This window comes from Harpegnathos saltator, unplaced genomic scaffold (assembly GCF_003227715.2).
Source record: "Harpegnathos saltator strain DR-91 unplaced genomic scaffold, Hsal_v8.6 scaffold213, whole genome shotgun sequence".
NCBI classification, from domain to species: Eukaryota; Metazoa; Arthropoda; class Insecta; order Hymenoptera; family Formicidae; genus Harpegnathos; species Harpegnathos saltator.
The window spans coordinates 1,323,328-1,336,161 of NW_020229999.1; the positions used below are offsets into that span (position 1 = coordinate 1,323,328).

The 12,834-nt window shown below is 49.1% G+C and overlaps 1 protein-coding gene across 1 annotated transcript in view; it reads left to right on the forward strand.

Moving 5' to 3' along the window:
• Liprin-gamma (liprin protein kazrin) overlaps positions 1 to 12,834 on the forward strand; it is a 158,124-nt gene that overhangs the window by 68,129 nt on the left and 77,161 nt on the right. Inside the window, exon 2 of the mRNA XM_025298337.1 lies at positions 6,748 to 6,899. Within this exon, the coding sequence (XP_025154122.1) occupies positions 6,748 to 6,899 (152 nt within the window). The remainder of the gene's footprint in view (positions 1 to 6,747; positions 6,900 to 12,834) is intronic.

Below are 12,834 nucleotides of genomic sequence, written 5' to 3' on the forward strand. Positions count from 1 at the left end.
GCGCGCGTTTCTTTTCCTTCCGTCACGTTTTTCCTCTCTGTTTCCTTTTCCTTTTTAATCAACGCGTTCGATCCATCTATCGGAATATTGCTGCAACGTGGTCGATCGCCCCGGCCGCCGCCGCGGAAGTCGGGACGCGACGGCGGCCGATTGATGGAGGAGAGAACGGCCGAAGAGAGTCCGAGTCACATTTCCCGAGCGGCTGAGTCGCGGAGGGAACGTCGGGGCCCGTTAGCCGTTCATTTCGAAATTGGGCACCGGGGGGTCGTAGGCGACAGCGGGCACCCGAACAAACCTGACAATAACACTCCTATCTGGGCGGGGGGGGAGGGTGCAGTAACAGAAATTATTGCCCCATTGTGACAGCTGAATCGTTACCCTAATACCTGGTCGTGAAGGATAAGACGAGACTTAGGTCGCGCCATAAATCGCGAAATGGAGCGGAGCGGATCGTCGGATCTATAGTTTTGCCGTAATGCGGTGTGGCGATGCGGTAATCATCTCTTTGCCTCTCTTTATCTTTGCGCTCTCTCTCTCTCTCTCTCTCGCTTTCATCCCGAGCGAAAAGCTCCCGCTTTTATATTTAATTTTATACGTGTACATTTTCGCGCGCGTGAAACGCGCAGAGACGCGAGTCCCCTCGATCGAAGACTGTTTTTAATTTCTTGTTCCATTCTGTCGTTTCGTACACTCCGTACGCTATTTTTGTCTCCACGCTGAGTATTTTCGTATTTTATTCATCGCCGCTGTTTCATGCTGTTCTATTTCTATTTGTTTCTCGAATCTGATCATTCTGCGGGGGAGAACGTGCCTCTATAGCAGATTTCATCCGCCGATTTATACGAGTCCGCTCGAAAAGCAGTCCAATTCATTCGCGACTTTATTGTCCCCGTTCGACTTGGGGTGCTTTGTTCCCCCTGTCGTCAACGTGAAAGTGTTTGCTCGCGGAAGTTCATCGATACGAATGAAACCGTAGAACGAGAGAAAACGAGAGAGAGAGAAAGAGAGAGAGAGAGAGAGAGAGAGAGAGAGAGAGAGAGAGAGAGAGAGAGAGACAGAGAGACAGAGAGAAAAAGAGGACGGGAGAGAGGCAGGAGGGAGGAGAAGGGGAAAGGAGAGAGAGAGAGAGAGAGAGAGAAAGAGAGAGTGAGAGTAATTTCTCCGCTCGAACTGCGGTCCGCGGTTTGTCGCCGGTCTCGTTTCCGTCGCGATACGCTCGTTCGAAGATTATTAATGCGGCTAATGCGGCTAGAATTACACGGGCGTCTCACTTACAAAACGCACGATGCGAAAGTCAGCCGATGATAGAAAATAATCGAGGTTACTGAAACGGAATACACGGGCCATTTATCGCGGAGAGCGAAAGAAAACGTGACAGACGCGTGTAACAACATATCGTGTTCCCTTAATCGACCAACAAATGAATCTCGCGGGCGGAGAAGCCCGGTGTCTCTCTCTCTCTCTCTCTCTCTCTCTCTCTCTCTCTCTCTCGAGTTTCTAAAGTATAATCAGCGTATTTTCACTGAAACGCTATACTCGGAACTGGTAGTTCAGTCATAGGATATAGCCCGCGGCAATCGGTAAGATCTTGCTGAAAGGATCGCTTAACAGTAACGACTGTTCCCGCTAGCGTTGCAAAGTTTGCGAAGGCGAATGTAAAATTGCGCGTAACCACGCACGCGGGAGACGGGAGACGGGAGACGTTAATTGCGTCGCCGCGAACGCGAAAGTTGTTCTCTCGGTGTACAGTGTATAACGAATTTGTGCACTGCAGATTTTGCGCAGGGGGAAACCTTATTTCCGCCGGTCAAAGAGTCGGTAGCGAGCGATGTATTCAAAAAGTCCGTCTCCGCCGAATAGCGAGCGCTTAGTTCGTTTTCTCGTCATTGTGTCGCGTCCATTCGACCAAACCTTTCTCCCCGCGCAGCGTAATAAAATCAGAATTTACATTTCTCGTGTAATCAAGAATCATACTTTATTATAATCGGCGAGTTGCCGGGCGGAAGAGTAAAGTGAGCGAGCGAGAGAGAGAGAGAGAGAGAGAGAGAGAGAGAGAGAGAGAGAGAGAGAGAGAGAGAGCGAGAGAGAGAGTGCTCCCATTGAGAAACGGTGAATATTCATTGATTACCGATGAAGACTCGAATCAGAGACGACTTGAGGGAGCCTCGGCTTAAAGGAGCGCGAATAGTTAATATTTCTAAAGTTCCCGATAGCGATTAAGGCGACGAGCCGATGAAGCGCGCGACGGCCGATGGTACATCTCTCGTCTGGCTGGGACAAAGTGCTCCCCGGATGTTACCGTCTTAAATCACGGCCGAGTTGGAAATCGCCGGCGAAGATTTCCGCGCGTAGCGACGAGACGCGGCAAGAAAGAATGGAAAAACGCCTATAGATCTCCCTTATGAGTTCTGCTGTCACGGCACATAAATCAGAAGGCAACTCGCGACCCCGCAAGAATTTATCGACTCTAAACGCCCACGTAATGCAATCCCTTCGCTCCGCTTTGTCGTCGAGACATAAATATACCGTAATAATAAAATACCCGATTTAACTCTGCGCGGAGAGCGAGCGAGAGCGCCCCCGCGCGCTTTCTTAATCCGCTGAACCGTTGATTGGATTGATAATGAAAAACGACGAGGGCGTCCCCGCTTCGATTAGTTGAACAAACAACGAGGAATCGCTCGGCGGATCATCTCGCCGGTGTTACGGCCGTTTGTGTGTTTGTCCGCACAAGTCGCGCCTTCCGTTTTGTTACTTTTGTCGCAACGCGAATACTCCGAGTCGCGCGTGAACGCGGAAAATCCGCAGCGGCCGAAGCCGCGATATTCGTCGCTGAATGCGCCGCTAAATAGAGGTGTGAATACGGAGCAATGAAACAAACGGAATTGTTTAACCACTTCGTTAACGTGCCACCGCAGCCGTTCGTCGTTGCTGAACGTGAAAACGTTTTCGACCGAGAGAGCGAAGAGGGAGGGAGGGAGAGAGAAAGAGCGCGTGCAGAAATTGAAATGGCGGACGTTTAATCGCTTGTTCGTTCGCTCGCAGCGCACGCGAATTTATTCAGATTGGAGCATTGCTATGCAAAAGTATTCTAAATCGCTTATTCCGTAACGAAGTCATAAAATCATTAAACCGTTTAACACGGCCCACGCGCGGACAACGGGCCGCGCTTAGCTCTGCCGAAGAAGGCCGCCTCGCTGAATTTCAGCCCGAATTAACAGATAGCCATCGTTATGTATTAATAACTATATTCAATATCATCAATTGTGTTTAATGTGTTCGGGACTGTGCGCATACGGTAGTGCATTTCTGTTATAATTCATGTCGATATCTCCGCGAGAGATTCTTCGGGCGGAAAATCAGCGTTTCGCGCTTCGAAACCGAGCGGACGCGCGCTCGCGGGCGCTGGCCTTTGTGTGTGTGTGTGTTATCTTTTATATGATACTTATAATATGATTTATATATATCCGTAAATATATTTATGAGAATTTCGGCGAGTGTGAAACGTCAGGATTTTATGTTCCAATCGGCGAGAGCGGATTACGCATGCGTGCGTGGCGAGAGGTCGCCGTGTGTGTTACACATACATTTGTAATAATACACCATTCATAATTTGTATCGATAGCTGCGATAAATTTGACGGACGAAATATTAGATTTCCCTGTGCGTTGTCTTTTGCACAGCACTTATATAGCTTCTACCAATGTTTGCATTACCGAGAACACAACTGATATCAATATTTATGACAAATCTGGCGGATAAACCGGCAACTGCTCCGCCATGTTTCGAGCCGATACGAGCAGATGTCCACGGGGCGGGCAGTTTGTCACCGTGCGTTATTTCGTGACTGACGATCGTATCGCGCCGGATATTTCAGTACCGGAAGGCTCGCGCGCGCACACGGAACGTACGTGCGGTAAAAGTCGGCGCTTTTTCCACTTCGCCATCGGCGGTCCCCGGGCGATTCGCGCCTATGATTTCTCACCGCGCCGTGACGCGGCGAAGAAGGGTGCGCCGCGATAGATCTCTCTTTACGTGCGGACGTCACAGTGCATAAATCAATGGGTAACGTTGTTGAACACGGCGTGGATTTATCGAGAGAGCGCGTCTCTCCCCGCGCGTAATGATAAATTATGACGATCAAATGACGGCGGCTCTCTCTCTCTCTCGCTCGCTCGCACGACGATGACGACAGCGAGCGAGGGGGTGCATAGCGCGCGTGTGCGCAGGCTGACGTGTAACATGAGGTTGAGCCGTCGTTTTCGGGGGGGGGGGGGACTATCGACGAGCCAACGTGAGCCGTTATTATATGCTCGTCGTTTGCTCGCCAGCCGCCAATACGGACTTTCCGCGTAACAGCGTCATCCCCGAGGCGACGGCCGATGGCGTACGCGCGTACGCCCGAGCGAAAGCGCGGAGATGAGCACGCTATTTTCACGATGACGCGTTCTCGCCCACCCTGACGAGAGTAGGTGTCGATCAATTTCTGCGACGTGCTACTTTGCACACGTTGCTCTTAATCCTGAGATACTGACACGCGCCTTTACGAGTTCTTATAAATTTTCTTCTTTTTTTTCATTTTTGATATATATATATATATATTCTTGTAATATATTCTTGATCAAGTTTCTTGATCAAGTTCAATACCGAAGAGTTATTAGGGTGGTCCGTTACTTTTAGGACACCCTGTATATTAATATATATATATATATATATATATATATTAATATAATAACTCTTTGGTATTGAAGTTTCAAGGAAAATGATCTAAATAAAAGTTGTAGGAATTTAAGTGAGCTACCTTACGATGATCTCGACTTTGACCCTGACCTCTATTTTCAAGGTCATTTGAAGGTCAACTTGTGTTTTTTAAATGGGAACCCTTATTTTTTATTACACTGTTTTTTTTCTACTAGTTAATTTGAACACCTTTTGTCTAAAACATTTTTTTATTTGTCTAATATTTTTTGAGATATTTGGGGAAAACTTGATAACTTTTTCAATATTCAACTTCCGATATCTCGCTAACTATTTGTCGGAAGAAGAAGTGGTACTAGAGTTTCTTGCTTTATTTAGTCTCAAGAATATACTGTTACAATAGCGCTCTGATTTTTGTTAATTTGATGATTTTGAAATTTCTAAAAGTCAGTAAGTTAACAAAAGTCAGGGTCATTATCAGTTTTTTATTTAGAGAGCATTTGCAAGGTCAGTTGAAGGTCAACTTAATTTTTTAAAATAGAAAGCCCAATTTTTTATTATACCTTCTTTCTCTACCAATTCATTTTAACAACTTTTATTTGAAACATTTTTTAATTGCCTAATATTTTTTTAAATATTTAAGGAAAACTTGGTCACTTTTTCAACATTTAACTTACATTTAACTTATATCTCGCTATTCGTCAGACTATTCGTCAAACTATTCGTCCAAAGAAAAAATAGTATTAGACTTTTTCACTTTATTTACTATCAAGAATATATTACTGTAATAGTGCCTTGACTTTTGTTAATTTAATAATTTTGAAATTTCCAAAGGTCGATAAGTATATATATATATATATATATATATTTACTTTTATGCACAATTTTAATTACGCGGATTGATTAGAAGAAATTAGCAGTCGGCGCGTAGACGACGGTGTTGGCACCCGCGCGCGCGGAGGAAATATTCATCGAATGATATTATAGACATCGCGTAAGTGAGATACAGGCGAATCGTCGAGTCGCGGCGGCGTCTTGAATTCGCGTGCTCCTCCGGCTGGTAATCAGGCAATCTACATTTAATTAGAGAGAAACTCTAATCACAGCGCACTAATTAACGTCACTACGTGCTGCGTGTGGGTGGCGCAGCTGCGGCCGCGGACTGCGACTGCGAGGTTCCGCGGCGGCTCAGCCGTTTCACCGCCGAGACAGCCCGGGCATAGACTGGCTGACTTTTACGCGGTATCAGACGAGAAAGCGCGAGAAAGAGAAAGAAAGAGAGAGAGAGAGAGAGAGAGAGAGAGAGAGAAGTGTATAAATTACATTAATTAACATTGACGTATCCCTCACAACCTCGCCGTTATACCCGGCCGACCGGCGTGAAAATCGGCGTGTATTATGCATTCGAGCGCCGGCGCATTAAACTCGCGGTCTCACTCACTTAACATACTAATCATGAAAGGCTAATGAGCTTATGTACAGCATACCGTGTGCCTGTAATTCGCGGATCCTCTCAAGCCCTAAGGATAGCGAAGGGAGCGATGTTCCAAACCGCACGATTCCGAGAAGGATTGTCTCTCTTCTCTCTCTCTCTCTCTCTCTGTCTCTCGTCTCTTTCCACAGATTCTGTTTGTTTTCCCCTCGATTCCAAGTGCGAATTCTCATTAGCCGCCGCAGCGGCGGCGGCGGCGGCGGACGGCAGCTCGTCAGTAATGAGAACCAAATCTTAAATTAAGGAGAAAAAGGCAGAAAAATCGTACGGACAGTCTCCCCGCTGTTCCACTCTCGACGAGAGTCTCGGCGTGTGAAATGATTGAATTCGGTAGCGCGTTGATCCGCGAGGGGTGAATCATCATCACGAATGTGATGATAATTGCGGGAGGGCGATAAATATAATCTTGCCGACGCGACAACGTCCATACGCGCGTGTGTGTTCGCGCATCGATTTGCAGGATGGGACCGAAAGTCAAGGGACATGGGAGAGGAGCCTCCCTCGGAGTTTCTCGATCGCAGCCCTTGATCGACGTTCTCGCGTAACACCAATTACAGACACGAGCCCGCTGCGCCCAACGATAAGTGCACGCTCGCCGAAGAATCGGCCGCGAGAATGAGCGCGGCCGTGGAGAACGGCGTGGACGCCGCGAAGCCGCGGGGCGTTTTCTCGAGGGCGTTCGCCAAGCGAGCGCAGCCCTTCGAGGAAGGTGAGTTCGATACCTTTCGTCTGACCCTTGACCGTCTACCGAGCCTCGCACGGGGCTCTGTTTGCACCGCGCAGGTTTATTTACCCGGCTCGCTCGCGCAAGATTTCGTATGCGCCCGAGGCGCGTCGCAAGCCTCGTTTTCGTCTGCGATCTGAAGCGATCCGTCTGCGAGTTCGCATCGGAAACTTCGGAAATCAATGCGCGCGCGGAGCACACGAGACTTGCGTTAACTTAATAACATGCTCGTGTAATTCTACGTCGATTAGATTTATCACACCGATTATATTATATCGATTGTGTTGAAATTCACTCGTAATCATATCGATTTAATGACGCGCCACGTGCTGCTGCCGCTCTTAACAGGACGTGCTCCAGCAGCGACTCGGAGGATAACGAGTAGCGTTGAACGTTTCGCGTTTAAACGCCATGAGAGCTCAAAACTCTCTCGATTTATCTCTCGGCAGCGTTAATAATATTCATGCGCGTTATGCACTTTTTTCCTCCTCTTCCTCCCCCCCCCCTTCTCTCTGTGTGTGTGTGTGTGTGTTAATATACGGGCGACAGATTCGCACGGCTTATGTAAAATGAATGAACTCCCGTTGCGAATGCGCGTACGTTGTGCCGCCGAACCGAATATTCCGCATTTATAAAGGATCCTGCCCAACGATACTGGCTCTCTCTCTCTCTCTCTCTCTCTCTCTCTCTCTCTCTCTCTCTCTCTCTCTCTCTCTCTCTCTCTCTCTCTCTCTCTCTCTCTCTCTCTCCTGGCTCCGCAGGTGCGCCGATTTTGCCGTAACTCAAAGCCCGCCGCTACCGCCGTAGAATTCTGCTCTAATTGGAGAGAGAATATTCGGCCGCTTACACTTCCCTTGTAACTCAAAACATCGCTAATCCATTAATCCTGTTTCCAGCGTGCTCGGAAGTCAGAACCCGGCAAACCGTGCGCGCATCTCCTACACCGCGCATCTCCTACACCGGATGTATTAAGCGCGATGTAATTCTGCCGCTTGTGTCGCGGGGATTGCTGGAACGCCGCGATACGTTTGGGAGATGCGCATTAGGTTTTATCTCCATTTCTCTACCTTTCTCTCTCCCTCTCTTTCTCTCTCTCTCTCTCTCTCTGCTTCTCCGTCCGTCCCTATTTATTATAAATCTCTGTCTTGGTCACCGCATCACCGAACGCAGCGTATTTCATCGAGATTTTTAGTCGCTCGCGCGTTAACGCCTCGAGCATCCCCGGGTTTTAACGCGCCCAGCGTTGAAGCGTTCCAGCAGCGCCCTCCGAAGGGTGGTTTCTCGCCGAGGAAATTCACATCGCGTCGCTACGTAAGCGTGTCAAACTTCGTTAATTTCCCGGACAGATTCGCGCGCGAGGGCGGCGCCTCCCTCCATCACCCCGGCTGTTCAGTCGCTGTCGTTTCTCGTCGAGTCGGCCATTCGTTTCCTTCGATGTCTCGAAAGTTCCGCTTACGAGACAGATAGCGATCGACCACGCAAAGAAAGCCGTCGGTCGTCGCAACGCGCCTCCCGGCTCGCTCCCGGAAGTAGTTGCGATTCGACGCATTGGGCGGCGACGCGAAGTGAAATCGCGCTCAGCGCAATCAAAGGAAAAATCGGCCGACTGAATATCGATTCTCTTTCGCATGCCGTATCGATTGCACAGAATTACGAACATGTTTTCACGATAGAAATAGATGTGCAAAAAATGAATCGGAGAGTGCCGCTCAGTATGTGGTGGGAACGACAAGGAATCCCAAAGCTGACATTTCAGCCGACGTAAAGATTTGCCTGACACGCAGAAGTTGCGCAACTTGCATGCACCGGAAATATGTTCGTTCCGCATGAGGGAAACGTCAAAGAGCCATCGCTGTGCCTTCGCGAGCAAAGTTGGAGACACGTAAAAATACACGAAAAGTTTGCGGAAAGACCGCTACATACGCGTGCTTCGGTATTCCGCGAGATATGCTGGGAGAGTTACGAACGTGTATTGGCTTCCACCTTATGCAACGCGCGTCGCGATCTTCCCCAGCCATGTCCGGACGCGTCGCGTCTGTTTCCACTCGATATCGAGACCCGCCGGCCCCAGCTAGTAGCGCGCTCTCGCTCAAAGCGGATATAATCGCGAGAGCTGCGGTTCGCGGCAGAGATTAAAGCAACATTTCGCGTCGTAAACCGCCCCTTTAGCGCGTCGAACGAAACCGAGCCACCCCGCAGCAGTATCACATTATCTGCGCCGTGCGCTATAAAGGGATTCCGGTTTAGCATCGGCCGGCTGGTCGCATCGTGTTAGTCCGCGCAGTTTTGAGTCGCTGTAAAAGCTCATAAAGAGTCTCGCGCTTCTGACACACACACACACACACACACACGGAGAGCTCATAATATCAGGTCGAGCCGTATATCAGCGCGACCCCCGCCGCGTCGAGGGAACGACGGAGGCGTGCCTGCTCCTCTTTCTCTCTCTCTCTCTCCTTCCGCGCGGATCTACATACCTCCCTTCCTCCTCTCCGTGCTCCCCGAGCTGGAAGGTCCTTCCAGCCACGGGCACGAGAGAGCTTTTCGCCGTTGCGCTCCGGCGCATGCACCCTTCACCACGCTGTATCGCCGGCGAGGGCCGCGTGGCGAGGTCGCGAGCGTGCGCCACGTAGGGCCGAGACGCCCTACGACGACGACGTGGCGTTCCGCGACGCTATCGACTCCCTCGCGTATCGGCAATGCGCGGAATATTCTACGCGCCCGGCCACCGTTGCGAGAGCACGTCCTGCGCGCGTCCATGGGCCGCGCGCCGCACGCCCAAGATTTATCGTCCTGCTGCGCGGCTCGTGCCGACGCGCTGATTCATCCCCGCGCGAACGCACCGGCGCTTTCGGACATTCGCGCATTTCTCCGGCTGTGACGACTCGGCGTCCTCGCAGCGTGCGACCCAGAACCACGGTCCTCGCGAGCCTCAACACGTCGAGTGCGCCACGTCACCCGCGTCGGCTGAATCTTCTGGGGTGAACTTCTGCAGCGGTTGGGTCACGCGTTTGGGTGTGTTTGTCTGATCAGGACTGCTTGTGCCACGCTAAGAAGGAAACTCTGTCCCGGGTAGCCGATTTTCTGTCTGGAAATTCTGTCTGGGAAGCTCGCTTGTAGGTTAGGTGCTTGTAGAGAATTCTCACTCACAAGGAACATCCGCGAAGTGTGTGTCTCTGATTTCGACGAAACTCGGCATATTTTAGCAGCATATTATAGAGTAGCCGAAAATAAGACTCATATTTTTTTATCGACTTTGGCCCAGGCTTAAGGGGTGAAACTGCCCCTCCTACACAGAGAGAACGATTTAGTTGAATTTAACAAATACTTATTTGGAATAGTCCAAATAAATGTTTTGATTGATCGAACCAAGTTTTGTTTGACGCAATAAAAATATTTTGTTGCAGCTTAGTTCCAACGAAATGTTTTTGTTGCGTCAAACAAAATTTTGTTCGATCAATCGAAAAATTTATTTCTACTATTCCAAATAAGCATTTGTTAGATTCAACTAAATCGTTCTCTCTGTGTAGAAGTTTCATCCTATCTCGATAATTATTGCGGGTAGAAGAGAACTTTTTAAGCAAAAATTGTACGGTTTTTATGCCGTACAATTTTCGTTTGAAAAGCTTTTTTCTGTTTGCAATAATTATCGAGATAGCATAAGGCAAGGGCAGCTTTACCTCTTAAACCTAAGCCATTGCTGATAAAGGATATAGATTTCTTATTTTTGGCATACTCTACAAATATGCCAAATTTCGTCGAAATCGGAGACAATAAAATATTCTCAAGCGCATTTTAACGCGGTCGAGTGTTCCCCCGAGTCGCGATGGCGCGGATATCGATTTTCGTCACCGAATTCTCACTTGATCCCGCTCGGTGCGAACAGAGGTTTTTTCCATGTATTACCCGCGGGTGTACATATTTTTGTTGCTCTTACCGAATACAGGAATATCGCTTGTCAGACTTTGAAATGTACAATACTCATTAAACCCGTGAGAATATTATTTATAAAAATGTAGAGATGCTATAAAATATTATCGTAAATCGCACCGAGGATTCGGGTGTGGCTGGGTTCGTAGAAATTCGCGGCGTGGTACTCGACGTGTTAATAGCGATCGATGAGCAACATCGACGACCGAGGTCCTTCCGTCCGACTGGATCTTCCGTTCCGCGAAAACGACCGCGAGGTAAGGACGCAGTTGCCGCACTTCTCAAGCTCTCGCGCGATAGCTTTCCCCGAGATAGAAACGACCCGCCTCCCTCCCGACCCGCTCGTAAGAATTCGAGACGCGTTTCCCTTGCCGCAACGATCGCTCTTCGGACTTTAGATATCGCCGGGCGAGTTACTTCTCGCCGGAGCGACCTGTAAACGGACGCTTATGGTTAACCGTTGTTGCGGAAGCGCGCCGCTTTAATCGGGAATCTCCGGCACGAAGCCTCGTCCCGAGGTTTCTTCTTTCGTTTGAGATAGTAACGATCGCTCGAGATTATTCGGCCGAGGGATGCTCGACGTTGCACCGACGCGACGGTGCTTCCTGCCGTGTTTGAAGAACCGTTGCGAGATATCGAGATCCAGACCACCGTGAAGAAAGGGCTCCTCTCTTTGCTTATCTGCCCATTCGGGCGTGTTTTTTTTTTCTTCCCGCTTATCCGCGATCAATCGGCTTAAAGGTGACGGACAGGAATCGCAACTCATCGCTTTATCGCGTATCGCCGGACGCGTCGATTCCCATTGATTATTTCGCAACCCCGCCGAGGTCTGAATAAACAAAGTTACGGCGGCCAAATGCGATTCGCGAGGCATACATTGTGCCATTTAATTGGCTCTCCATTGGCCATTAATTGCTTCCGTTGCACGCAATTGGTAATTGGGTCACATGAATCGGAGAAACGATATTATATTATCTTTTTATTTGTCGTCTCTCTTCGAGAGAATACATCCGACATTTTAGCGCGCTCTTTTCTTTTTTTACTTAGAATCTCAAATATCTCTCCGAGCTTATTTTATAATTCATGCAGTAAGGGTCTAACTTGCTCTGTTGCATTTTGTAAACTGTGTTTAAAGTAGTACGCGCTGAAGGCGATCTACGGATCTTACAGCGCTGAATAAATTACACTACAATAATGATAATAATAATAATACTAACGATAACAATATCATAGTGCCCTCGACCGTCGTACTAACCGAAGTCGTGGGAAAATCTATCGACCTCTCTGCTCTCGTTGTGCAATTCTCCCTCTCTCTCTCCCCCCCCTACCTCTCTCTCTCTCTCTCTCTCTCTCTCTCTCTCTCTCTTTCCTGTTATCTGAGACATGATATCCGAAATAAAAATACCTAGAGGAAAGAACGAATGTCGCAGTATATCGCGGCGATACACTCGCTGACAAGACGAGAGGACGTTATCTCATCTTCTCGTCCATGTCGGGGATATATCTATCAGTGCTCTCGCAAAGTTTCGTTTCTCGATCTCGCCGGCGAGGAAGAACGATTTTACGACGAGTCGTTTCCACGAGATCCCGCGATAATACGTTCGTTCTTTTCGCGGGCGCTTCGCGAGACGCTCGGAGATCCGAGCGGGAAGACCTCCCGGCGATCCGCCGGAGTTCGTACCTTATCGCGAGAGGTCCTTTGTCTTCGGCGAGCGCGACTTACCGATAAAACATGTCTCCCCGGATCGTGCTTTACAGCTGGCTGCGGCCCGGCGAGCGCCTCCGGTGCTTTAATTGCGTTTAATTGCATCCCCGGTGTAACAAATAATCCATGTCCGACCTAATCGGGCTCGTCCTCGCGACGCGATAATCGCGTATTGAACGCGAAAACTCGTTTTCGCGCCGGGCAGATGAAGGCGTGAGCGGGCGCTGCGCGCATCCGTATGAAAAATCGCGCGCGCGCGCGATTAAAACTGGATTACCGGTAAACGTC